At 36.1% G+C, this 27,726-nt stretch overlaps 5 protein-coding genes and 1 non-coding gene across 7 annotated transcripts; 2 read left to right on the top strand and 4 right to left on the bottom strand.

The window, feature by feature from the left end:
• Positions 1-4,266: 4,266 nt before the first annotated feature.
• On the top strand, positions 4,267-8,092 carry LOC106450382 (T-complex protein 1 subunit eta). The gene is made up of 14 exons (XM_048744698.1): positions 4,267-4,496; positions 4,574-4,834; positions 4,997-5,122; positions 5,204-5,407; positions 5,797-5,966; positions 6,037-6,172; positions 6,448-6,564; positions 6,674-6,793; positions 6,874-6,972; positions 7,066-7,155; positions 7,259-7,346; positions 7,445-7,533; positions 7,604-7,678; positions 7,759-8,092. Exons 1-14 carry the CDS (start codon positions 4,482-4,484, stop codon positions 7,843-7,845), a joined length of 1,677 nt encoding a protein of 558 aa, XP_048600655.1. The 5' UTR covers positions 4,267-4,481; the 3' UTR covers positions 7,846-8,092.
• LOC106450395 (E3 ubiquitin-protein ligase PUB24-like) lies at positions 7,889-10,346 on the bottom strand. The gene is made up of 2 exons (XM_013892042.3): positions 9,429-10,346; positions 7,889-9,073 (listed from the first exon to the last, which is right to left on the bottom strand). The coding sequence occupies exons 1-2, from the start codon at positions 9,766-9,768 to the stop codon at positions 8,070-8,072; spliced, it is 1,344 nt and encodes a 447-aa protein (XP_013747496.1). The 5' UTR covers positions 9,769-10,346; the 3' UTR covers positions 7,889-8,069.
• Positions 10,347-12,438: 2,092 nt separating this feature from the next.
• Positions 12,439-14,959, bottom strand: LOC106450372 (myosin-binding protein 7-like). The gene is made up of 4 exons (XM_013892025.3): positions 14,646-14,959; positions 13,226-14,542; positions 13,062-13,108; positions 12,439-12,877 (listed from the first exon to the last, which is right to left on the bottom strand). Exons 2-4 carry the CDS (start codon positions 14,372-14,374, stop codon positions 12,775-12,777), a joined length of 1,299 nt encoding a protein of 432 aa, XP_013747479.1. The 5' UTR covers positions 14,375-14,542; positions 14,646-14,959; the 3' UTR covers positions 12,439-12,774.
• A 185-nt stretch (positions 14,960-15,144) lies between these two features.
• Positions 15,145-15,217, bottom strand: TRNAR-CCU. Its single transcript has one exon. It is a non-coding gene; the product is annotated as a tRNA-Arg (tRNA).
• A 175-nt stretch (positions 15,218-15,392) lies between these two features.
• LOC106450355 (ubiquitin C-terminal hydrolase 13-like) lies at positions 15,393-23,866 on the bottom strand. 2 transcript variants are annotated; one of them, XM_013892008.3, is made up of 32 exons: positions 23,646-23,866; positions 23,356-23,422; positions 23,095-23,245; positions 22,863-23,020; positions 22,518-22,783; positions 22,213-22,431; positions 22,028-22,136; positions 21,809-21,924; positions 21,449-21,547; positions 21,258-21,367; positions 20,955-21,029; positions 20,492-20,570; positions 20,257-20,403; positions 20,102-20,182; positions 19,869-19,988; positions 19,548-19,670; positions 19,085-19,162; positions 18,914-19,002; positions 18,590-18,698; positions 18,433-18,501; positions 18,241-18,348; positions 17,952-18,007; positions 17,708-17,882; positions 17,526-17,627; positions 17,367-17,438; positions 17,171-17,236; positions 16,922-16,987; positions 16,412-16,495; positions 16,191-16,307; positions 15,997-16,071; positions 15,806-15,892; positions 15,393-15,713 (listed from the first exon to the last, which is right to left on the bottom strand). In XM_013892008.3, exons 1-32 carry the CDS (start codon positions 23,673-23,675, stop codon positions 15,672-15,674), a joined length of 3,345 nt encoding a protein of 1,114 aa, XP_013747462.1. In that variant the 5' UTR covers positions 23,676-23,866; the 3' UTR covers positions 15,393-15,671. The 2 variants fall into 2 exon arrangements, with proteins under 2 accessions (XP_013747462.1, XP_013747470.1); XM_013892016.3 differs by having other exon boundaries at positions 23,356-23,419; positions 23,646-23,839.
• Positions 23,867-25,165: 1,299 nt separating this feature from the next.
• Positions 25,166-27,418, top strand: LOC125580093. Its single transcript, XM_048744065.1, has 3 exons — positions 25,166-26,220; positions 27,106-27,161; positions 27,271-27,418. The coding sequence occupies exons 1-3, from the start codon at positions 25,438-25,440 to the stop codon at positions 27,416-27,418; spliced, it is 987 nt and encodes a 328-aa protein (XP_048600022.1). The 5' UTR covers positions 25,166-25,437.
• The last annotated feature ends 308 nt before the right edge of the window (positions 27,419-27,726 follow it).

Below are 27,726 nucleotides of genomic sequence, written 5' to 3'. Positions count from 1 at the left end.
ATAAAGCAATCGCTCGAACACAAAGGAGCGTGATCAAAGACCTATGCAAAGAACCAAGAAAGCGGGTTAGAGGAAAAATAATCAACAGAAGGCTAAAATCACCACGAAGCGGGAAGAGACATACATAACGAACGATAATGACAACCACCAGCTAAAAGGTAAGAATCATCTCACAAACTAAACAAGCACAAACAAGACGTCTATGCAAGTGAAGAACCACAAAACTCTGGATAGAAGAGACCAAAGCTCCAAGAGACTAATACCACACACTTATACTAAGGGAAACAAGGGAAGAAGAGAACAACCTGAGTGAGGGAGAACAGAAGCCAACCCCCGAGAAAGCAGAACCCAGACTTGAGACCAGAAATAATCTTCCAAATCTACAGAGCATATTCGGAGGAGAACACTATCCAAATCTGGAGTGGCAAACATGTCGAAAGGGAGAGTCACAAAGACGCAAGCAGCCATGAAAGTTGCAACGAGATGGGGGAACATAGATGGAAGGGCAGACAAAACGAAATCATTCAATCGCGGAGCCGTCCTCGAGTTATAGAAGTCAGATCACCAAAAACCATATCTTGAAAACTAAGACGAGAAGGGATTATCGTTGGTAAGCCAACGACGAGGAAAACAACTTCAAAGATGACTAAACTCTGACCCAACCCAAGGAGATGCAGTTCCTAACATGAGCCAAAATCTTAGGAAAAAGAGGAGAAAAAGGTGAGGAAAAACAAGAGGACATATGTGAGTCTTTTTCGGTGATGGCGAGAATCACAGCATAACGGAAAGGTAAACGAAATGCATAGATGGTGACGGCTCAATGTAAAAATATAGGGAGAGAGCACAAAACATCTTTAAAAGGTAATGTTCAAATAATTAGAAAAAATATTAATTTTTACCCTGAAACTATTAGCCTTAAATTCAACAAATGCCTAAATGTAAAATTATTGAAATTCAATATGCATTACATCACAAACTCACTACACCACTAATAAAGTACTATTATACCCACACCAACACACTATTAAAAAAACAAACACATAATATGTTAGCATATCACCTATTACTACGTAACATAATAAAAAATACCAAATAATGTTCTTAGCAAATAAAGACGATCACATAATTAGCTAGCTATATCATCCGAAAAATAATAATTAACAACAATAAAACAATATTCCGTGCGAAGCGCGGACATGCCCTTAGTAACCAACTAAAACTCACTTTTTCAGTTAATGAAACTTTTTGTGTTTTAGTTTTTTTTCTTTTATTCCGCAACTTTTTTTGATTAGTAAAATATTTTCAGAATCGCGTTTAAGATGTCATTCAACCATTTCGCAAGGTTACCAATTAAGGCCTAAGTAAACAGAAAAAAGACACTTTCTAGAATTTGGTGGGAAGATGTAGATTTCTATAATCGAATATTTACATAACTAGGTAAATCTCCGTTGTTGGTGGAAGAAGTGTTTATATGAATGTGATCCTTGGTCGGTTTTTCTAAGCACAGAGTTATCGTTATCAAAAACCTCTGCTACCACCAGGGATCTCCCATTTCCACCGGTTATATTAGTCGACTAAATAGGTATATCGGTTCCATCCATAACAACAAGATCATTGTTTCAGATTTTTATTTTCTATTGATACATCTTAAATATTTTGTGTTAAATGTATGACTTTTCTTTACTGGAATGAATAGAACATTGAATAATAGGTCAACACGACCCCGTTTAAACTAAAACTAGCACCAAAATAAATCCTGAACTGCATGAAAGCAAATACATTTTGTATTTTACACACTGCCACCATATATGAACTAATTTCATAATCTCGTTTCTCTAAAACTAACGGATCCATTAACCGATCAATAATTTAACTAATAAAAAGAAGTACGTCAACGTAGAAAACAACTACAAACGTTGATTTTCGAATTAAAACAAATGAATCTAATGACAAATGTTCTTTGTTAAATAATACAAATGACAAACCACTAGTGGACATAAATAAAAAATGAGCTGAGATCCCATCGTCACACATCATCAAAATGGCATCTTTGTAAATATAATACATTTTTAAGGTTTTTTTTTCCTCCTTAATAATAACTAGGTGATATCCGCGCCCTGCGCGGAGTGAATGGATTAAAAGAGATTATAACTTTTAATCTATAAATATTAGAAATGCAAAACTTATAGTCACAAGATTACATATTATATAATGAGTTGAGACCCACCATAAGTGTTTTGCTTGCAAGATCGAATTTGTAATGAAGATTTGGGAAGAAGAATGTAATGAGTAGATGTGCTTAAAACAACCTATTTATATATATGATGAGGAAGGATTAGATTTCAAATGATGAAATCGTATGTGATTCGGATGAAAGCTAATCTATAAGAGTAATCAAAAACTTATATAAACTAAATTATGAAGGAAAAAAAAACACATACAATAGAATTATTGTTTTCATAAAATAAAATATACATATAAGATAAAACGAAATATAAGCAATAAACTAATAAAATTCTTGAAAAACATGAGCAAGGACACCATAAGAAACACACTTAATGATGACGTTACTGTAATCATAAAACATGATATTGCAGCATATGTGATAGAATAACATAATAAAGTGAAATCACGATGTTATCACCTAGGTAAAATGACAATGTTACCACCTAGGTAAAATCAGAAAAACCTAATGTTTTGGTAACAATGTTTTGTGATATAGACTGTGGTGAGGAGATGTTAACATTGGCTACATATTTATATACAAGAAGTTTTGGGTCTAGGGTTTGCTATCTTTATTCGAAATCGCTTTAAATATATGTAATATTCAATAATTAATGCTGAATAACTTGCGCTACAATTCTATTTTGAAACTCGCCTTATTACTCCATTTGCGAATTGATCTGTCAAAATCAGAAAACATTTTATTCTTATTTTTAATATAAGGAAACAAAGATTGCAGCTTGATTGAAAAAATCAATCGATCTCAAATCAATAATCAATTCTGATTTTGAAACTTTTCATTTTTCGTCGCAATTTTTGTATAGAAATTATTGAGTTCAACTCCTATAAAATACATTTATTCCAATAGCGTCATATTTATCTTTATACATTCCTGATTTGAAATATCATGGAGATCATCGTATGTCCCATTAAGTGTTGTGTGATTGACAATCCCTTCGTTTAGGTGAAAACTTATATTATTAAGAAAGTAGAAAAATATTGTAATATGTAAGTTTTAATATATATTTCTTTTCACCAATGCCATTATTGCTGTAAGAAAATCTTTAAAATGCATAGCAAAGATATTTATAATGCATAGCAAGGATTTCATGTACACTATATCTTTAAAATGCATAGCAATGTTATTATATATGTCTTATTGAGAGTAAAAAAAAATACTCGGTAATTACATATCCCAAAAAGAAAGTCTTTGTTTGAAAACAAAATCTACATTTACATTTGAAATATTGTATCATAAATTTTATAGAAAACTCCTCTTTTCACGTCAATTGTGTTGCCATTTCCTACGCTAACATTGCCATTGACAATAATTTATTTGATCCCGTGATTGACAAATCAATTTTGATTCATATATTATCGGAACACTCGAAATGATCGTCGATTACAATTGCATTGATAATTATGGAAACGATAAACGTGGTTAACATACAATGAAGGAGATTTGAAACTATTATTAGCTTTTAAAAATACTATATATTAGATCGTTTTATGTAATTTTTTTGAAAAAGTGTATGTATATATCTGTAAGATTTTGCGATTATGTAAGAATTGTTGAACATTGTGTTTGAAAATACGTACACATATATAACGAATTCGTGATATAGCAACACATATATAAGTAGATATGTAGATAGATACGTACACGATGGATTTTATATAGTTTAACTATATAGAAAGGCATTAATATTTAAGTCAGGCTATACGAATTTCCATATTGAAATCGATAATTATGAAGAATCTCTGGTTATGGTAATAAAATCTCTGCGTATTTGAAAATGGAAACGTTTGTAATTAAAGAGTGGTAGGGCATGGGATAAATTATTTTGTTAGTCAACAAGCTTATAGTATATACAGAAGTTTAGCAATGACAAATTTTGTAATTAGTCTAGTTAAGAAAGGGTGTTTGAATATAAGAAAATTAGTCTAGTTAAGAAAGGGTGTTTGAATATAAGGTGTGAGAGAACTTGTGGTGATGCCATGTACGAAATAACACATGTAATAAACACTAAAAGTTAGTTTTATCTGATGCTCCTCCGATAACAAGAAAGGGATAAAAAGGGATTCGTATACAAAACACAAGACCCAAAATAAACCCTAAATCTCTCTCTCGCTCCCTCTCTCTCGCTCCCTCTCTCGCTCCCTCTCTCTCTCTCTCTCTCGCTCCCTCTCTCTCTCTCTCTCTCGCTCCCTCTCTCTCTCTCTCTCTCGTTTCTCCGTAGCTCATTCACGCATCTACAATGGCGTCGATGATGGTAAGTTGAATCCACACTCTCTGTGAATACACATAGTTCGGATACTGACTGATGTGAATCTACTTTGTTGTGAGCAGCAACCGCAGATCATTCTGCTGAAGGAAGGCACAGACACTTCTCAGGGGAAAGCGCAGCTGCTCAGCAACATCAACGCCGTCACGGCGGTCGGCGACGTGGTTCGAACCACGCTCGGGCCGCGAGGGATGGACAAGCTCATCCACGACGATAAGGGATCCGTCACCATTTCCAACGACGGCGCTACCATCATGAAGCTCCTCGACATCGTTCATCCCGCCGCTAAGATCCTCGTCGATATCGCCAAATCTCAAGATTCAGAGGTGAGGATTTGAATTACGGATTTTATCACTATTTAATTGGATCCTGGATCTTCAATGTTTGTATAATCGATTGTGATTCAGTTATGCAGATCTTAGAATGGTGAATTGAGTTTTAATGATCTTTGAATTTTTGTTTATGTGATGATTGTGTTGTTGGTTTAGGTAGGTGATGGGACGACTACAGTTGTGCTTCTTGCAGCGGAGTTTTTGAAGGAGGCTAAGCCGTTTGTTGAGGATGGTGTTCACTCTCAGAATCTGATTAGGAGTTATCGCACTGCGAGCACTTTGGTTTGTGTTTTACTCGCATTTTGCAATTACTGGATTCTTTTGTTACCCTAATAATTAAGTTGCTGTTTTAACCGTATATAGGCTACTGAGAAGGTGAAAGAATTAGCTGTTAGCATTGAGGGGAAGAGTGTGGAGGAGAAGAAAGGTCTGTTGGCTAAGTGTGCTGCTACCACTCTTTCCTCTAAGCTTATTGGTGGAGAGAAAGAGTTTTTTGCTACAATGGTTGTTGATGCTGTTATGGCCATTGGGGATGACGACAGGCTTAATTTGATTGGGATCAAAAAGGTAAAACACTCTTTTTTTTTTCTTTTTTTTATTCACTATGTATCTACGCCCGAACTTGTGTTATCTTCTGTTTATCCGGAAAATTAAACTCTCGCCGTTAATGATTCTTACGTGGCTTTGTCAAATTCCAAATTCCAATAGTCTATTTGTTGTACCCATGGACAACAACTAGCATATCTGCTTCATTCCCCTTGTATTCATTTCCAAGTTTCAGTTAGATTTTGCGAAGTGGGAATGGGCATAGTGCTACATGGTACAAATTATTGACATTTATATTAACGGCTTGGGAATTTTCAAGATCCAAGTCTTATAAATGAAACTTGCATTTGTGCTTATGCTTTTCAAGCCAGGTTAGTGATGCTTCGAAAGTGTGATGTTTTGTTCTGCAGGTTCCTGGTGGTAACATGAGAGACTCTTTCCTAGTTGACGGTGTGGCTTTCAAAAAGACATTCTCATATGCGGGTTTTGAACAACAGCCAAAGAAGTTTCTTAATCCGAAAATCCTTCTTCTTAACATCGAGCTGGAGTTGAAATCTGAGAAGGAAAACGCTGAGATTAGGTTGGATATCTGACTCTTTTTCCTTCAGTTTGAGCATATTTTGGCCTTATTTGCTGTCATTTGTTCTCAGGCTATCGGATCCATCACAGTACCAGTCAATAGTCGATGCAGAATGGAATATCATTTATGACAAGCTAGACAAATGTGTAGAAAGTGGAGCAAAAGTTGTTCTTTCTCGATTGGCTATTGGTGATCTAGCTACTCAGGTTTGTCGCTTTCGAATCTCTCGATTGGCTGTTGACAGTCTTTCTTTATTTTTTGAGAGATGGGCATCTTTGAGGCACAGTTACAATGGTTGTTATAGGTACCATGTTCTAGCATCTGTAGATATTTTTTTTGTCAGAAACTATCATATTCGTTGCTCCTGTCAGTCAATTTGCTCAAAGCGAGACGTTGCATCTTAAGTTTCTTTTTCGTATTAATCAAGAGAGTTCTTTACCGTTTTACTCATTTAACTGAAAACGGTTGGCATTTTTGGCAGTATTTTGCAGATCGTAATATTTTCTGCGCTGGCCGTGTAGCAGAAGGAGATCTTAATCGCGTGGCTGCTGCCGCTGGTGGAACAGTCCAGACAAGTGTTAACAATATAATACCCGAGGTTAGTGGAAAATGACTTTCTGTGCTTGCTATCTAGATATGCTTACAAGCTTTCAGCGACATGTTGATTATATTCCTTTGAATCAGAGATTGGTTTTAATTTTGTGCAGGTTCTCGGAACTTGTGAGATATTTGAGGAAAAACAAGTTGGTGGGGAGAGGTTTAACATATTCAGTGGTTGCCCTTCAGGACGTACAGCAACTATTGTCCTTCGTGGTGGAGCTGATCAGGTATACATCTAATATTGAAAAAGGCTTAATGAAACAAAAAAACAGCATTAATATGACTTCCTTCGTAACGTTAATTGCAGTTCATCGAAGAAGCTGAGCGGAGTTTACATGATGCTATTATGATTGTGAGGAGAGCTGTGAAGAACTCAACTGTTGTTCCTGGAGGTGGAGCTATAGATGTGAGTGTCCTTCATCTACCATGGTTTGATTTTAAAATTTTGCACATAGGTTAATAACATTGACAATGAAAGAGAGACTTCAACTTGTTGTAGATGGAGATAAGCAAGTACCTGAGGCAGCATTCACGAACTATTGCCGGGAAGTCTCAGCTTTTCATTAACTCGTATGCAAAGGCCCTGGAGGTACACACTTCTGGTTGACTTGGATGTTTTTGCTTTGTCCCTTTTTGTTTCTGAAAATCCATAACTGCTATGCTCATATCGAAACTCTGGTGCGTAATCACAGGTTATTCCACGACAATTATGTGACAATGCTGGATTTGATGCAACTGATGTGCTGAATAAATTAAGACAAAAACACGCCATGCAAAGCGGTGAGAATTCTTTCACGGTCACAAGCTTTGATGTATAAATTATTTTGATAGGCAGTGTAATCTCATTTGATGATGCTATCATATCTGTGTTATAACAGGTGAAGGAGCTTCGTATGGAGTGGACATTAACACTGGTGGAATAGCTGATTCATTTGCTAACTTCGTCTGGGAACCAGCAGTTGTGAAGGTATTGCAGTATTCTATAAACGTCTACTTGGGCAGATTCATGATCGGTTGTTTCCCTTTGGTTGTGGCAGATTAATGCTATAAACGCTGCGACTGAAGCAGCTTGCCTTATCCTTAGTGTGGACGAAACCGTGAAGAACCCTAAAGTAATGCTCTCATTTTCTTCTTTTGTATGTTTTGAGAATGTGTGTATCTACTGTGTTGATAATTTGATAACATAATGCAGTCTGAGAGCGCACAGGGAGATGCTGCCGCAGGTGCTATGGGAAGAGGACGCGGTGGAGGTCGTGGCCGTGGTATGAGGAGACGATAAGTTTTCTCTATCTTATGGCAAAACTTGGGGGTCTTCTTCTCTGAACTTTTAATTTTGTTGAATTTTGATCTTGAAATCAAAATGCTAGTATGGTGTTTGTGTTTATTTGACGTATACAATTATTGACACTGGAGAAACTATATTTGCTTAATTAGACCAAGACAAGGATGAATCATTGTATTAAATTCAGTTAGTGATGTATCTCTCTACCTATAATTATTGCTCTAAGAGCTTAGAAGCTTAGTAAGCAGAGGTACATCAATGCATGGAAATTTCTTCCAATCATCAAAATGTTCTCCAAGTATCTCTTTCGCTTTCTCCTTCAAGCTCAAACCACAGTCCACTCTCAGGACCGAACAAAGCTTCTCCACCGTCCCGACACAAACCATCTCGTTCACTACTTCGTTCTCCGGCGAGAATTTAGACAGTGTGCTTAGGATAGAGAGTGCTCTATTGTCTGCTGCAGTCGAAACCCACAATACCCGTTTTGTCACAATCGCGATTCCGCCTCCATGAGCAAGCATTTCGCCTCTACCATCTGCGCAACAACATAAACGAGACAAGATTCCCAACAGAAGTTCAGTGGTTCTCTTCTCGCCGCTGTAGCTTATTTCGAGTTCGATGAGTTGAGAAACCGCGCCAAGATCCACGAGGATGGTTCGGTTCTGGCTCCAAGAAGAGGTCTCTAGAAGAATCATCAGCGCCGCAGCCACACCACGTTTAATAACCAAGCTACGATCAAGTTTCGACCTCACGCTAGAACTTGATGGTTGTAACGTAGCACTCACGCTAGCGTTAGTGAGATCGAAACTACTTATTACAACATCCTTGAGAAAACCTATGATCCCTTTCAACATCTCGGCACCGAACCTCTCGACGATATGAGAGGAAGCATTTCCCGTTAGATTCCTCAAGAGAACGACTGTGTAAGCCTTGTTGATGAAGTCTTGTTGGTGTAAGATCAAAGTCAATGATTCCAAAATTTGATCGTTTTCGATCAAGATTGTTCTTGTGTCGTTTAATGGAACACCGATCAAGTGAAGAAGACGTAGAGATTCATCTACGTGTCCTTTGAGATGTTGTCCCTCCTCTTCTTCTTCAAGAGTACACTTGACTACGAACAAGATCAAAGAACTATGTACGCCTGCTTCACACATCATTATCCTATTTGTCTCTCCCTCCATCGCCAAAACTTCAAGCTTCTTCAACGTATCTTCTCTTCCTGAGGCTGTTCAATTTAAATAAATGTTAATACTAAACGATCCCTATAAGAAAATTCAAGCTCAACAAACCGAATCAAACTCAAATTTGGTCCAACCCAACCGGTTTATTTAAACAATTACTCCAGCCGTTTGATAATATAAATTGTTTTAGTTAAACATAAAAAAAAAAAATTCAATGAAAAAGTTGCTTAAAATATGAAAAATACATTTTGAAACAAGGAATATTTATAAAGCAATTTATATTAGAAACAATGGTAACATTTCTATTTATAAATATTTTTAGTGATTTTAATCAAAAGCTAAAAGCTTGCAACATTAAACCGGATCGAACTGACTTGTCCGAAAACTTGACACATTTACCTTCTACTACAAACTTTTTGAGATTCTTGATCTCCTCGGCGATGTTAAGCTTCCCTGGAGGAGCTCTAGGCGTAGGGATTCTAGCAACGCCACGCGTCGCGTTCTCGTCACACCAGTGTTGTATCAGACGGCGAAGCGTATGGTTAGGCGTAAGATCGGAGTCTAAAGGAAGATGCTGCTTCGTCACGGGACAAGATGGGACCTTCTCTAGCCATTGAACGATACTTTGACGGTCGTATGTGATGCCAGAAACGGCCGTGACTGGATCTTTCATAATCTCTAGTGAAATAGGGCAGAGAAAGTAGTTAGGGATCTCGATCTCTTCATCTACATGATCCATTTGAAAAAGAAAAAATACGTATGGTTTTGTAGTAAAGTTGTGTGATATATAATAAGTGGTGGAGGGACCAGCCGACCAGGTAAGTGGTGGCAACTGCAATTACTTGGGAGAGTCTTTGTCGAATGGTCTTCGCGTTGAATTCCAATATAAAACACAGACACATGTTCAATTTTGTATTTCAATCAAATCAATGATCATGCATCTTATGGTTTAAGTTAAATTTTAAATTTCCTTTTTCTTCACAATATAACGAGCATGTTGAAAAATTAAATTAGATTTGGTTGCTATTATTTCATGGTATAAAAAGTTTAACATGTTAAATAAGTGTGAGTTGGGACCATTAATTAGCGCCACCTATTGCGTTCCAAAGATTTTATGTTTATTTTATATTACAATTAGCTACGATAAATGTGTTGAATAAAAAAAATTAACAGTTGAAAAGATGAGTTATATCACTAGCTCGCATGTCATATTCTTTGAGATTTTTGATATTTTTCATATCATCTTAATTATTTAGAATCAAGATTTTCTAGAAATTTCACGTTTATTAAGAATATAATAAATATTTACACTTTAATTTATTATTTATTTTTCTATACAATTTCCGATTACTCTCCACCAATTAAATCTAATAAATTCAAATATTTGTAATTAATGTTTCTCAAAAGTATACAAAAATACTTTAAAAATATAAAAAATTTATCTTTGTGAAACAAGAAGAAAATCTAGAAAATCTTACTTTCAGGAACGGATGGACTATAAAATTAATTAATTAATTTTTATGTTTTACAAAAAAAAAATCTTTTATGTAGACAGAAGCCAATTCTTCTAATTTCTACATTCGAAAAAACATTTTATTAAAATTTTGCTTTTAATAAATTCCTTTTATATTTTTAGAATCAACTTTCCTAATAATAATTTTTAAAATCTGTAGTTCTACAAACTATTTCGTTGAATCTTATAAATCCAGTAATTAACTGATAAAATATGATGTTGGCTTTGATTAAAAATTGATTCTAAAGTGTTAAAAATAAAGATTAGGGCCAAGATAAATCAGATTGATTACAATATAAGACACCAATAAATCGACCGCTTTTGCGTAGGGTACTGAGTCATATCTCTATACTTTTTTTGTTCAGAAAGTAATTTTTCTAAGTTCCGTTCTTTTCAAAACGGTTAATTAAAACTATTTCAATTAATTATAGTGATTAAATATTTTTTTCTTAATTTTAGTTTATAATATTTCTTCCAAATACCATATATAATAAAATGAAAAAAAATTATTAAAGAAACAATTATAAAATTTAAAAATGAAAATATATATTATACATAATATAATATGATTTCATAAAATAAATATGCACAAAAATAAGTACGGATTGATCTCACATTAATTCTTACTAAGTTAATTACACAAATACTTTTAATGAAATAAAAATATTAAATTTTATATATTTTTATCAAACTACATAACTAAAAAAAATATCTATAATTTTCTAAAGTAGCTTAATATTTTACTTATATAACATAATTTCTCAAAAACAATTCACAAGAAAATTTCCCCAAGAAAATTTGTAGGTATTTATTTTTGATATTTTAATTTTTAAATTATTTTTCTTACATAAAATTATATATCATAACAATATTTTTCTGGTATTAATTTTAATATCGAATAAATTTTTAAAAAATTATCTTAATCAAGATAACATATAATAGAAAAGGAAATAAAAAATAATGTTTACTATAATTCTATTTTTATCAAATAATTACAAAATAAATTCTTAATCTCTTTAATTTAATTTTTAATTTATTTTCTTTATATATGTACCACATAATATATCCATAATAAGAATACCAAAATTAGTCCGAATTCTTATTTTGAAGATTATTAAGCTATTTTAGTTTACATTTTATACATGGAAAGTTTAAATTACTTAGAATATACGAAATATTTTAATTATTTTGTAAATATTAATATCCGTTCATAAATTTTCAAATATATTGACTTTGTTGGTTTATACAATTTTGTATTGATGATCAATTTATAACCTATATATCTAAATAATAATCAATCCGACAAGATATTATATATCAAAAATTAGATGTTTAATTAATATAATATTTTTATTTATATGCACGAGAACGGAAGAATCATGTGATATGTATATTTTTACAACTTACATCAAAATATCAGTCACATCAAGAAATCACGTGGTGTTGAACCGTATCCTACGAAGACTCGTGAGTCGTGACAAGACACATGTGTCCATTAGAATAATCGGTTGTCTGGTATACGCACGCATCATATATGACTGACTTGTATAAGGTACAAGTAGAACATTCTGAAGATGCATGCAATTGAATCACTTTTTCTTCTAGCTACACGACAGATACCGAGACTTAGGTCACTGGCGCACCTAGGGATATATTTATTCCACATTTACGTGGGACTTTTAGTCGAACTTGGGCTATAAGGCGTGTAAAGGTCGAGAACCTTGTGGTAGAAAGACCCATCCAAAGTCTAGCAGTTCCTAAGATCAGTCCATTACAAATACTCAAAATTTAAGTTTTACATAGAATTTTGATTGTAAATATCTAATAAGAGAATTTCTTTGTCAGTAATATGCAATACGTTGGTTTGAACTATGAGTTGTCAGTCTGGCGACGCAATTGAAAGGTCTTAACACATGCAGCATGTGTTCGTGAAAAGAACAAGAAAACAAAACCATACAAAGATTGTATAGCCTCTCAGTAATAAATCACTCTTCAACCCCATTCTTTATACAAACAGTTAAAATGTTGGGGACCAGAATGAAAAAATAAAACAAACCGCACAGGGCAAAACATTTTCTCTACAACCTGAGAACAAGATCTCAGGTCGCGCCGGAGAAAGACACAAATTTTACCTCTTCGTAACACTTTTCGAAATTAAGTTCAACAGTAATTGACTTGGCGTTCTAGAAGTCATGAGAGTGGTTTTGTTTGCTTGAATGGATTATATATGTTTCACACTTGTGTGCTCCTGAGACATCGCCAATTCCGTGATCGAGGGACCTTTTCTAGAACCATTTGCAGACCCATGCTGTTTGTTGACATCCCATACATGTACCTACACATTTTCATTTGGAACAGAGACGAATGCAAGCTTCAAAATCACCTCCTTAAATACCAACAGTACCTTCTAACTCTCAAACTAAATGTTTTTCAAGTATTTTTCTCAAACAAAATTTCATGCAGCAATAATATATGCTAAACAGAAACTATCCAAAGGGTTTGTTTACAGGACTACTTACTTGCTTCGACGAGCCTTTCTTCTCCAGGAAACAAAAGATGTGATCCACTGCATACCAATAACAATCAAAAGATCAAGTTAAGAGTGTGAGACACAGCTTTAGAAGAAACTTCCTATCACTATATTTTGTCTTAAATAACGAAAACACGACAACTCAAGAACCACCTTAAAGACAGGCGTAAAAGTCAATGTCCCATCAGTGGATGTTTTCCTTAAAGGCAACCTCCGTTGAGGCACAACTTCCTTTGACAAATGCTGAGCGAGTTCTTTCAACAGCACCATCTGAGCCTTCTCAGTCCTCATAGAGAGAAGCGCTTCTTTCATAGACTCCCTATCGGCCTCCAGTGCCTGAAGCCTCATGTAGAGCTTCGTTATATCAGGATCACCGTGCTCCACTTGTTCCACATTGCCAGCCTCTAGCTTCTGTTCAGTTACACCGCCGTGATGGCCAGAATCAATAGTATAAACTCTATCACTCATCTCATCTCCTATATCCAATGAGTCACCAACACCTTTAGCATTATTATCATTCTCTGTATATGAGACATGTTTGTAGCTTTCAGATTCAACAAAAACATCATCTTTAGATGCTCCCAAGTGTGAGCTTGAGGCCCTCCTAAAATGCCGTTGACGCCTAGGACTCTCACCAACCACCTCCAAACTAGGATTCGTCTCCATCTGGCTGATCCTCTGATCCAAACTCCTCAAATGAACTCTCCCACGAGGCGAATCCGCCGGTGGATAGTTCTCATCATCAGCAACATAAACATCAGCCCCCAAAGGATCTTGATTCTCATTTATATTACACTTCAACGAAGGATACTCATGATCATAATCATCATCAAGGAAGCTCATGTCACCATTAGCTTCTTCGTCAGTGATCCCATAACTCATCATCCTATGCTTATAGCCCTGAGCTTCGCACTCGAGAGCCAAGATCGTCTGCTCTCTTTGACTAACCATATCCTCCAAGGCCAAAATCTCTTGAAGGTCGTGCTCCATCTTCTCCCCGGCGTAAAGCTTGTACTGCCTAAGGTCCATCTGGAGCTCGGCCTTGTCGCGCTGCAGCCTCTGCATCACGTTCATGGACTCGTCCGCGGCCGAGGAAGCGGCGTTGCGCTCTTTCTCGAGCTCGTCGTAGAGCTCCTGGATTGATTGCTGTTGAGATGTGACTGTTTGGCGAAGCAATTCGCATTCGTTCTCGATGTGGACTTTGGGATTATTAGACAATTGGTTGTTATTAGTCTCTGATGAGCGTGGAGAGGAATGGTGGCATCCACAGTCGCAGCATTGGATTAGATCTCTCGATTCCATCTAAAGATTCTCACAAGGAACGATAACAAACTATCGAAAATTACAGGCTACGAGAAGACATGATTAGGAGAAGATCGAAAACAACAACGATCGATGCTGCAGCTGCTGCTTTCTGGGAATGATGATTTTTTTTTTCTCGGGAAAATAGTTTCCAGGGTGAAGCCGATGCTGCGGGAAACACCAAACTTCAATTAGAGGATCTAGAATCTCAATTCTCTAATCGTAATAGGGAGATTCAGAGGAATACGAAAACGGAGGTTGAAGCCCTTACCTCTCGACGACCCGGACAATGTTTTTTTGGAGGAAAAAAAAAACAAAAATCAATTAAACTAAAAAAAGGAGAAAATGTCGTAATTAGAAAGGTTTGAAATTAACAAAATAGGTAAAGATAAAATAAAATATTCTGGTTTTTGAAAGAACCCTAAAAATCTCTTCCTTTTTTTTTTTGTTTTCTTCCGAATATTGTTTTGGTTTTTGATTTTTTGGCGCAGGAAGTTGTGAGTTTTTTTTTTTTTTTTTTCGAGGAGATGGTAGTGATTGCGTTGACATGAACGGCTAAAGATTTAGTTATGTGAGGTCTGATTTACCTGGAAAAAGAAAGAGGGTACATGGCGGCATGATCTGGATTTTACAAAGATATATATATATATACCCCTCTCAGTTACATGGCGGCATGATTCGTTTTGCTTACTCGACGAGGCTACTTTTCGCTCCACATTTAAGTGAAAAGTCGTTAAAAAAAAAGAAGAAAATTAATGCAAAAGAAACTACGCGCCAGGTAGGGGTCGAACCTACGGCCTTCTGCTTAGGAAACAGACGCTCTATCCACTGAGCTACAGGCGCTGTTAATGTCTGTATATCATTATCATATTTGATATCCTATTAAAAAAAGCGTCCAATATTTTATAAATATTATTGAACAATGAAAAAACCGTACCTGAAAATACAAATCTTAATTGGGAACGGAAACAATTAGAGAACCTCAGACAATACCAAATATCCAAGAACGAGGCGTCTATTTTCAAAATGATAAATTCTTTTTAGCAGAGGATAAAATTAGAGCGCCTCAGACGATACCAAATATTAACACCAAGTGAGTAGAGGTTTTGGAAGCAAAATGGACCCACCACACTTGTACTAACGTCAGGGGCCATAATCAAAACCCTTGTTTTTTTTTTCCCGAAAGATATTATATATTTCATTTCTGGTTATCATGAAAATCTAAATTGCGACTCTCTACATCCTCTACCCCCTCCTCACACACCAAAGGATAGCAACGTCTCCTCTCTTGCTCCTCCTAATTGTATATTTTCATCGGCTTCTCATATGCGTGCCGATTCTACAACCAGAGCATTCAAACATATTATTGACAAAGTTCCAAGAGAGAGAGAGAGTGAAAGAGCTTCTTGGACAAATATAGCTTCTTTTTACCTGATTTGCAGCATAAGCCCTTTTAGGAGTATTATCAACGTGCTCCAACCCAAGATACTGCTCCCATGCACCATATACATCCTTTCTCTGTTTCCATACATTTTAGTTTTCCAAAATAATAAAAGAGGGTTACATCTCTGATTTTATTTTTTTGGGGGAGAAATAAGCGAAGGATAAGAAGTCGATTTTACCTGAAAGCGATTATAAACGACATCTGTGTCCTGCAAGTAGTCGGGTCGTCCCATCGAAAATGAAGCAAACTTCCACTGGATATCACAAGTAATAAAAGCTATTTAACATTAATCCAATTCAACCACCAATAAATACCAACAAAATTATTAACATTTCAGTAGCTATTATCAAAATCAGACAAAGACATGCATACCTTGGCAAAGTCCTCATCAGGGACACGGAGTTTCTTTTGGATACGGGTCTTGATTTCTTCTAAAGTTTCACCTTCGTGTATTACCAGAAAGAATGGATCTCCGAAATTTTGCACTTGCTGCATAAGAAACAATGGTTAATAGGGTATATTCAATACCTCCAAGACACCAGACCTTCAAATAATAACTTTAGAAGTAAAGTAAGCTTGACCAGGACGGCCACCTGATTCTGTACGGTCTCTTTGGTAAAATGGTACACGTGAATTAATCGATCATTGGGGCCAATGTTCTTCTCTTCCTCAGGTATCTGTGATTCCACAAGATAGTAAAAGAAGAAAGTCAGTATTTTTTAAGTCATCACCAAGCGTAAAACCTTGCAACTATATTATTTAGTGTAGATCAAACACAACTATTCATCTCAAGCATTCATAGAGCTTAGAGACTATGTATGGTGCGGTGTCTGCTCTTCTAAATCAATCTATGTGATCTACACCTCAGAAAAGGCTCCACTACATGGCCAACAGCAAAGTAGTAATCTCCTTCATTTACAAATATATTTCAACCATAGCAAGACTATCACATCATTTTAACTTTGTCAAATTTGAATAAACACATCCACAGGGAAACAAGTAATAAATCAAAACAAAAAGCCAAAAAAAGAGACAGAAAATACAGAGAAAGTATGGACAGTGACAGAACTAGAGATAAAAGAAGGTGAGGCCTGGTGATATACCTCCTCTGCTCGTAAAGTCCAGTACTGGTCATTGATATTCTCAATTCTTTCGGTAGATGGAAAGATCTGCAAAGCGTATCAGTATATTGGATCAAAATTTGCCAGGTTTCAGAAGATTGCTCAGCACACGAAATGTGGAACAGTTTACAAGACATCATGTTACATTGGTATATAAAGATAATTAACTACTTAAAAGACAAGAATAAAGCCTGTTACCTGAGTTTCAAAAAAAAAAAAAAAGCCTGTTACCTTGTAGATCTTGTGGTAAAACACCTCGAGCAACCTCAGTTCTGCATCTGGATGTGAAAGCTCCACCTGATGCACACGTGCAGAGCTTTAAACAAGCAATCATACGGAACAGAATCCGTAAGAGAAAACCCTTAATGTGGCTAACACAAATGCATGCAATAATAGAACAAACAAGATTCCACGTATATTGAACCACCTTTGTTTTAAGTTCGTTAATAACATCTCCGACAGTACTCTGCTTAGGCAGTCTGATATTGTGGATTACCACCTGCAAATTTAATAGTTATAAGGCTTGAAAGATTAATAACATGTACTGAAGAGAGCTAAGTTGCACAAGTATAAGTTTAACACGTACTTCGTCCTTTGTGGCATGATGGAAAGCTACTTTTAGAATCTTAAGACGTTGCAGTTCAGGAAGAGGAATGTCCAGAACTTCATAATACAAAATGTCAGACGCCTGGAAAAAAAACGAAAAGCAAATCTGCATTGAGATAGACAATAAGAATATATAAGCTAAATCAAACCTAAGTTAATCACCTGATTATAATGAGCTAACATATCTGAAAGGTCTACTCCACGGTATTTGATAGGCTGGGGCTTGGGTTGCTGGGAGTAGCAATTGTGAGAAGTAAGCCTAATTTTCGATGAATCAGAAAGGCCAAGTTTCTCAGCCAATCTTTCCACAACATCATCATACGTATGCAGCTTTGACCTGAAAGTAGAAGCATTATGAATTTCAAACTGGAATCAAAGATTCAATGTTGTACATAGAGCTACTTACAACTCCATAGTAAACTCATCTTCTTTTGGTTTCTCCAAAGCACGAAAACGCACCACCTACGAAACAACAAACAACATAAGTAATTTACCGCCACATTAAGCCACAGATCATCACACCATGCAGGGTAATACTGGAATATTTTCCAACTGTACACAGAAAATAATACTATAACAACAAAAAAAAGCTTATTCGCAACAAAACTATAACACTCGTGCTCGACTGTTAGTATAGCTCTAACAAGACACTCTAGCCCAGTTCACTATTCCAAAAGTGACCAGTATAATTATACCTCTCGATTATGTACGTACTCCAAAAACGATGGCACATCCGGGTATGGACATTCATTCTCCTGGATAGAAATAGGTTTCTGATAGCAAATGATATCTCCATTTTCAATCTGAACACGAGAAAGCCATTTCAGAAAAAAAGCGACACCAAACCATAAAAATCATTACAGTTCATACAACGAGAGCAACATTACTTGAGATAGTCTGAAAGAAGTCTTCTTATCTAGATGTTCGCACAGTACACAAGGTTCAAACTTTATTTCCTGAAAATGGGCACGAAAGGTAATTCAGTGGATATTTTATGGACTTTAACGTGATGAAAAGGTAGAATTAAAAGGCACCAGCCCCTACCTCATAAAGTTCTATTTCCTCGTCAGGAGCAAAGCCAGCCATTTGATTCAATTGCCCTACTATATCCATGGGCTTACTGGAACTTTTCACCATGAGCCTGCCAACATATCTGCACCATATGGACATGTTTGTAAAACGATGGAAGATGCAAATTCAAGTGGATTAAAAAAAACATTGAAAACAATAGGCTTAAGGGTGACAGCTTCTTCATTCAAGAGGAAAACGAAAGGAAGAGATAGTACTTTTGGAGTAAATATTATAGTAGTAGTATACTCATTTGTTTGAACAGATATCAACGTGGAAATTGGTGGATACGAGAATTACCTCAGTTCTTCATTCTCAGGGTCATAGAGCTTAAAGAAAAGGAGAATGTCTTCAGGTGACTTGTCTGGGGGAGGAATAGGACTCTCATCCTAAATAATTCAAGAATTAGTTTCAGAATTTCATTCAAGGAATTAGACTCCACAAATAAACTAGGCAACAAGGAAGTATTACCGATCCACGCTCTATTTCCAAAAACAGCTTTAGTTCAGCATTGTTTGCCTTGTTAGATGCCTCTCTTATTTGTCCAACCTACAATAACAGCTTCAGAATTAAGATTTTTAAAACAAAGACACTGTTATAAAATACAGTTACTGGGAAGGGAATTTGGCTTGGTTCACTAATGATGGATATGAAATTAGTAAAACATAGCCCATGAAGAACAAGACACTTTCAGTTCGTGAGAAGCAAAAGAGTACCTAGGCATGTCAGTTTATGAAGAAACCCAAAAGGGCCCCACACCTAATACAAGAATCATCACAACTAGTAATATGTCCTAGAGCAGATTATCACACACAGATAAATCAGTGACGGTTTTAATGCGTGGTATATCAGAAGTGTTACATAAATAATCTCATATGAAAGAGGCAACCCCCGAATGCATGAAAAAAAATATTTATATAAAAAGGATAACTACCGTCTGTTGTTCTTCATGAGGTAATAGGGGACGGTTGGGACGATAAGTATGGTTTTGCCGCTTTGCCCAAATCCAGTACCGCTGAAGCTGAACCGGGACACCAAATTCTTTGGCCATCTCTTCCTACATGAGGACAAATTTTGAACAGTGTTATAGCTGCTACATGTCCATAAGAAACTAGAGAACCAGCAACACTGGAAAACTCCATTCAAAGACAGCATCTTATAAAAACTTATACAAAACTGGATCACTATTCCTCTTCCAAGGTTAGATTCAAGGTATCAAAAAGAAATTTCGGATAGAAAGATAAGAGGCATCTACCTTAAATTGTTGGAAGGGAGTCTGTTTCTGGATTCGAAAACTCCGAACTTTTTCATGATCAACAAGATCAAAATACATACTCTTTCCAATTTGCTCGGTGATGTCTTCATCTCTTGCGACCTTTTACAAAAAAAAAGAAGCATAAATTGCATTATTAACATCAGTATTAAATACATACCAGAGCTAGATGATAAGAACACATTTTTAGACCCAATTTATGAAAAGTAGAAAACCTTGATTGTCGTGAAAAGGTGAGCTTGAGCCTTGTATTTTTTTTTATCTTCCTTTTCTTCTTGTTCTTTTTTCAGCCTCACCTGTCAAGAGCATGTTAAACACATTCAGGACAGATACGGAGAGAAAGAAAAAAGTGTATAACTGAATTTCTTACCTGTAAATGTTCTGCGATGTCTTTTTCATCAACGTTGCATATTATTTTATCCTTATCGCTTTCACGGATATAAACAAGCATGTATGCGTTGGAATATTTTGTGAATTTAATAGGTGGATTATTGACACCAGGATTATTTTGCGGTAACTGCAGAGACACCAAATTTACCAGTACATGAAGTGAGAAAAATAAGACTTACATAGCAAATATTAAAAGCTTAGAAAAAGAGCAGTACCTCTTCTTCACCCCCATATTGCTCTTCCAGTGCCCTGTTCACAACTTCCTTCGTCACGCGTTCATCATCAAATTTATACCTACAAGAATTAGAAGTTTAGGTAGTATGCAAGTAAAGCTTGAAGCAAACATGTTGATAAAAAACTCACACCAGAAACCACAGAAAAACGCAACACTTAGTTATTTCAACGATAAAGTGGGAGAAAAGGGGCACACGAAGAAACTAAAAAGATTATTTATACAGTGAATCCCAAGTAAGAAACAAATATCACTACATGCATTAGAGATGTGGATAAAAGATCAAAAGAAATCCAATAACATATCAAATATCACAAGACATGACTTCAATCTTGCTAGCTTAAATGATGAGCAAACTAGTTTTCCATAAAATTACTTCATAGGTTACAATGTACAACACTTAATTAAGCATAATAGAGACGGAAAAGTAATAGAATGATACATACCATTGATCTGAGAGTGTTGGCCTAATAAAAGCATAATAGTGCCCTCCATGCACTCCTCCACTATGGACTAAGACACTGCACGGAATGAGAAAACAGATCAAGCAAGCACATCAGGCAACAGAAAAGGAAATTTAACTGTCCACATATTAAGGAAATCTAAGCTACCGCAACCAGATACCATGAGAAAGGGAACCTAGCAGAACGAATTTGATACTTGAAAGCAGCCAACCATGTTTATGAATAGTCTGGTTTGAATTTCTATAACTCAAGTTACAAACCCCAAGATACAAAGGAAATATATACCTATGGAGTGTGTAGAGATTACGAACACTCTTGTCAGCATCAGGAGATAGGTATTTTCTATTCTCTCTGTCGAGATCCAGTTGAAGAGGAAACTCATATCGATCGTTTATCTACAAATAAAGCTTCGTCAGCACTCACAGACTGATATTAGTGCTGACTTTGTTGGGGTCATTGGAACTTCAAATACTAACCTTCACCATTGTGTCTCGCATAAAGTCATATTCAAACCTCTTGAGCTGGAGTTGAAGTACGGGTGGAAAGTCAATGAATAGAACACCTTTTTTCGCATCCTGAAAACATAACATTTTTCAGATATATGATTATAAGTCGGCTAAGTAACCATGAATCAAATAAATTTTAATAAGTTCGAACAATGTTAGTTATATTGCTCTCTGTAAATTCCTAATATACTGCTTGATCGCATTCAGACACGTTACAGATCCTATAACATATAATATACAGACAACAATGGTTACCCAAATAAGAACTTTGACAACTACACAACATACAGCTTTGGCAACATATAAATAAAAAGAAAGAAGGCAGCCAACCTGCAAGCCATGTCCTTCTGCCTGGTATTTGTTGTCTCCTTCAAGGCGTTCAACTTCAACATACTTGTCAAAAGAAGCATATACATCTTTGCAGCCTTTAACATCAAGCTGGAGGTCTGCCAAAAGACAAATCACACGCTGTAAGGTTAGTTTGATAAATAAGAGTAGCTTCTGATAAATAATAAGCTAGGATATAGGTTACTGTTCAAAACTACATACCATAGAATGATTCTTTACGTGTAGATTTGTAATCGACATTAATGCACTCAATGTAATTCATGTGGTGACCCTCAAATAGCTTCTGTATTGTTCCCTCCACAACAGTTCCCTTCAAAAAGCAAAACACACACACACACATATCACTAACTGAAAATGAAACAAAGGCCACCCAAAAGAAGGCATACCTTCATTTTGTCCTCAAGCTTTTCAGAGAGAATTCGGTTGAGTTCTTGAACATCATGTTGCATGAATGAATCATTTGTATCCCAACCAAAAGACTTTGTCAGCTCCTTTGTCCCTACACGGGTGTCATTATACTGAAGCTTGTAAAACAAGCTCTGGAGCGCCAACGGGATACTAGCCGTAGGTGCATCACTCTCAGTTGTTGGCATGTGGTAAACAGCCTGCAAGAACAATGCAGTATTCAGATGTCTTACTCTAGAATTTGGTGAAATCATGATTTAGCAAAGCAAGACATGCATCCACCCACCTTTCTGAAGTAAGGTATGTGGTATAACGTCTGCAGGAGAGAATTCATGTAACAGGTAGCACCTTGGTTCTTAAGTCCAACAAAACCAGTCTCCTTTTTGGAGTCATATGACCAGTAATCAAGAACCTTCCGCACAGCAACTTCGGCTTCAATCTGAAGAGTATCATTCACTAAATATCCACGAGTGGGATCATAGAGCTCGCTGAGAGGCATGAATGATGTAAAACCCCAGTCGCTTTCTCTTGCATTGAATTGATGTTGAGTCTCTGCAGCCATACATGCTCATTTAGCATATGCAGTAAGCGTGGTATATATATTCGAACAAAACTAATCAATTAAACATACCTTTTCTGATGGAATATTTGCTGTTCATTTGATTCACTACAGCAAGGCTGAACTGTGAATATCTGCTCCAACCGTAAGGCAAACTCGCAGCGTCAGCAACGTCCAAGTACATGGACAGATGGTCGACATTGTTTCCTTTTGGAAAAATCAGTATTCTCCTGAAAAAAAGAAAACATCAGTTCACACAAAATGCACATCAGGAAATCAACTGCAAAAGTGTATAAGCTATTACCATTTATAATCTCCAACAACAAATATATCAGAATAAAGCTTCCTAACGTTGAGCCTGGTGAAACCTTGGGTGCTCCACGTGAACTTCAGAGTGGGAATCTCCTCGGCTGGGGGATTCTCCACAGTGGTGGCAGCAGCCTCAGGCTGAGCAACTACAAGAAAGCCACAAACCAAAAAAAAAAATGACAAAACCCTAGCGAACATGAGCACCATCAAATCAGAGCAGAAACGCGGCGATAGCAGATCGAACACGAGACCTTACCTTCCATGGGCTGAGGTCCTTCGACCAAATCAGAATGCGGAACGAGCATCTCCTCGTCCTCTTGCTGCTGTAAAAAAAAATTTGCAATAATGAAAAATCAGACTTCTAAACTCGTATAAACCCTAATCTCACGACTCCGTGATCAGAACGATATGATCCCACCGCTTCGTAAACAAACACGGAAGGCAAAACGAAACCCTAATTGATCATCTAAGCGAAGAGAACGAAGAACCCCATGAACACGACAATAGATTGACACAAAGACGAATACAAGGTTAATCGGAGATTACATCTATCGGCGGTGTAGTCATCAGAGTCATTCCTCTGAGGGCGATTTGACGGTGGGATCGAGAAGTGAAAAAAGAGCGCCGAATAGAGAAATAATCAGAGGGAGAAGAAGGAGTGAGGGAGGAGGAACTTGTCGAGGAGATCAATCTCTATTTTCTTACTGTTTCTCGCTTTTAGAGGGGTGATTACGATATTTTCACAAAGTTGAGGATTCGTTTTGTAATTTCGAAATCCTCTTTGTGTTCAGATTTATATATTCCTCTGATGGGTCTTACGTGACAGGCTAATGAGACCTCTCCACGTGTCTTAACTGTCACCGTATCCGTCACGTGACACTGCTTGAAAGTGTCCGAAGCATTGTTTTGAATTTTGATTTAAAGGGTTAAAATTAGGTGAATAAATACAATATTTAATAATTTAGATTTTGTATATATTCATGTCACATTACTTTTTGAAATGTGATTAGCTAAGAATAGTAGAATACAAATATATTTATTAGGTTTGTACTTTTTTTTTTACAAAATATCCAACTTTTATGTGTCACAATATTACATTTGTTGAAAAGTAATATAGTATCCATTGCTTAAGATTTTCAAATTGAATATCATTTTACTAAAAAAGCTAAAGAACTGAATCTAAAACTGCAAGTTAAATTTTCATTTGGATTTATTAAGTACACATGGCGAACCAATATTATGTCGTGTAAATCAAATTATGAAGGTACCCAGTACCTAGTTTGTATCATCAATGTTGCTTTCTCTATGGTTTTTACGTACCAAGAGTATCTCAAAATGTTCTTTGCACTCGGCTTTCTCAAGTTGATCTACAAGTTGTTATTATTTATCTTCTTTTTCAAATGTCCTTCAATCATCCTTTGGTATTTCTTTTTCTTTTTTTTGTTAAAGCTGCATAATTTTGTAATTGAATTCGATATTTCATTATTTTCTTAAAAATGAATGATGATGATGAAAAATTCGACAAATATGCTGGTCATGGATTTTTGTTTCCAGTCCGTTGTTTTGCACTGAACTATAACTCCATCGATGATTCCAATGTAGATGGAGCACAAACGTCTCCGTAATTATATTTTACTTCATCTACATTTTATCGTATGTGTTTTATTTCATGATCGTGCCTGAGAAAGACAAGCCTGTTATTTCAAGGTGGTAGGTACTACATGAAGGAAGGAAGCCGAAGGTATACACAGCTTGATAAGCAGATTCCTCCTACATACTTATTGTGGCTCCTTAACACACGTACGTGATCATGGATAGACAAATGTTATATATGCTGAGTTTAAATTAAACAAGAAAAAAAAAACAATCTAAACAAAATTCTTGTTATATCTTGAGTTCGATCTCAAACAAAATGGTTAAGATTTTTCTGTTTGATGTGGTGTTGAATTTAATTGCTAGAGTTTAATTTCTCCTTTATGCGGTTTGTTTGTTCGGTTCCGAGTTTTCTCCATTTAAAATCATGGTTCACTCTTGGTTTGGATGATTTCATTTGGTTTTGGTTTATTCTAGTAAAACCATCATAATAATTAAGTAATTACATTATGATTTTGGACTAAGTAAACATAAAACTTTGACTAGTTCATGAAGTGAGTTAATGCATCTTGTTGACTATGGAGATATGCATGAAACTAACTTTTAATTCTTGGAATCTATTTATATTTCTTCATTTTTCAGATTTGGAAAAGTAGATTTTCTCGGAAACAGAGAATTCAAAAGTTGCACCGCCATCTCTTCGGATATTTTTGATTGTTCACATTCAGATTCAAACTCGATTCCGATGAAGGAAACCTCAAACAACGGTCAATATAGTCTCGAGAAGACTCTCCCGCCTCATCCTCACCTACCGAAACTCGAGCCGCCACGTGGCACTCGCGTCTCGTCAGAAGAAGCGACGCATCAGTCGTTCACCGTCGATATGATGAAACTCATCCGTCAAAGCCGTAACGCGATCTCCAAACGTATCTCGATTCTACACGAGAACGGCGCCGTTTCGAAGAAGGATCTCGACGAATCCGACGTGTCGGAGTTCGAAATCTCCGGAGTCAAGGTCCTCGTGAAGCTGAAAAGCGAAGAGGAGATCCGAGGCCGTATCACCTTCTTCTCGAGATCTAACTGCCGAGACTCCACCGCCGTCCGATCGTTTCTCCGGGAACGAGGCTTCGATTTCTCGGAGATCAACATCGACGTCTACGGGCACAGAGAGCGCGAGCTGATCGAGAGAACAGGGAGCTCTCAGGTCCCTCAGATCTTCTTCAACGAGAAACACTTCGGAGGATTGATGGCGTTGAATTGGCTGAGAAACAGCGGAGAATTCGATCGGAGGATCAAGGAGTTGCTGGCGGAGAAGTGTTGCGGCGATGCGCCGGCGCCGGTGATGTACGGTTTCGACGAGGAGGGAGAGGGCGGCGGGGTGGATGAGATGATGAGTTTCGTTAGGGTTTTGAGGCAGAAGCTGCCGATTAAGGATCGGCTGATGAAGATGAAGATCGTCAAAAACTGTTTCTCCGGCGCCGAGGTGGTGGAGATATTGATTCATCACTTGGATTGCGGGAGGAAGCAGGTACGATGATTTTCAAATTCTAATCCTGTGTTACGCACGTATCGTATCTTCACGTAGACACTACCAGTTACTTTCGGTGAGATCAACATTAGGGTCAATTCCAATTAATAATCTCAAAATATTAATATATGATTTATTTAGTTTGAGGTAAACTTGGATATTCTATTTCGGCACTAGAATTCAAACAACATGACAATATGTCACATTATGAAAACCGAATCTAATCAACATGTCAATTAATTTTTCATTGTGTGTTTTTAATCAGAAGGATTGAATTCGTTATTTTTTTTTTGTTTTAACGCGAGAAAAATTATTACCACGTACGTAACCCGTGGTCATACACTGCTTGTGCATGTGAACTCGTGAAGTATAACATTGCGGGTTATACCATGCATTGTATTTACGAGATAATAAAATAGTCACATAAACTTTGAACACAAGATAGGTAGATAACTTATTGGTATTATTAGTTACGACTTTTTTTTTGCTTAAATATTAGTTAGGACTCCTTTTTTTTTTTGTTAAAGGGATTTCATTGTTAGTTACGACTGAAAAATATTAGTATTAAGTATTATTTTTAGACAAATGTTTAACCAGAGATGTTTATTCTAGAAAAAGTATTTGGGTTTGTCCTAATCTGATATGAATTATCCAAATCACCTAAAGACTGTTAAAATTATCTTAATAAACCATACCTACAATTACCCAGAATATTGATTCCTGATCATCTAAATAAACTAATAGAGACTGTGATAATACTACCTAAAATGTTGGTATCCTTGTATAAACTTTGATTGTTTTACTTAAATAATAATATATTGCACGTCTGCATAGTTATTTATGATTTTGTTTTCTCAAAGCTTGATTGTTTGATTTCTTATGCAGGCCGTCGAAATTGGCAAGAAACTAGCCAAGAAACACTTTATCCACCATGTCTTTGGGTACATATAAATGAATTTGCTTCATTTTCTCATTTGAAAAGGATTTCACATTAATATTATTCTGCTTCATTTATTGAACTTTTCTTTGTTTTTTTCGTTTAAAATCTAGAGAAAATGACTTTGAAGACGGAACCCATTACTACCGTCTCCTTGAGCAGAGCCATTTATTTCAAACTGTTACAATTTTAGAGGCTCTACAAATGACATGGAGCCCCAAGATGCAGTCATGGTTGGTCAGAAGCTATTCAAAATCATGACTGCTATTCTCGAGTCTCCCATTCTCGTTTGATAGATCCTCGTGAAAATTTGTAACAGTTTATTTTATAATTTTTTTTTTTTTAAAAAACATTTTTATTTTTTTTTGTTTTCAAATCATTTTCTTTTTTTTTAAACTCAAAAAACAAGCTTTTTCAGGAATTAAGCATGAATTATATTCATGTGATTTTTTTTCAAATAATAAAACTAGCAAATTCCTTCTTATGTATTGAAAAGTGTGGTGGATTAGTGTTTCTTGGTTAGTTTCTTGACTCTATTTCGACGCGGCATAAAAAATCAAACAATCAAG

Source organism: Brassica napus, chromosome C1 (genome assembly GCF_020379485.1).
Source record: "Brassica napus cultivar Da-Ae chromosome C1, Da-Ae, whole genome shotgun sequence".
NCBI classification, from domain to species: Eukaryota; Viridiplantae; Streptophyta; class Magnoliopsida; order Brassicales; family Brassicaceae; genus Brassica; species Brassica napus.
The sequence above is the reverse complement of the archived record's forward strand: the minus strand, read 5'-3'. Positions and strand labels throughout refer to the sequence as shown.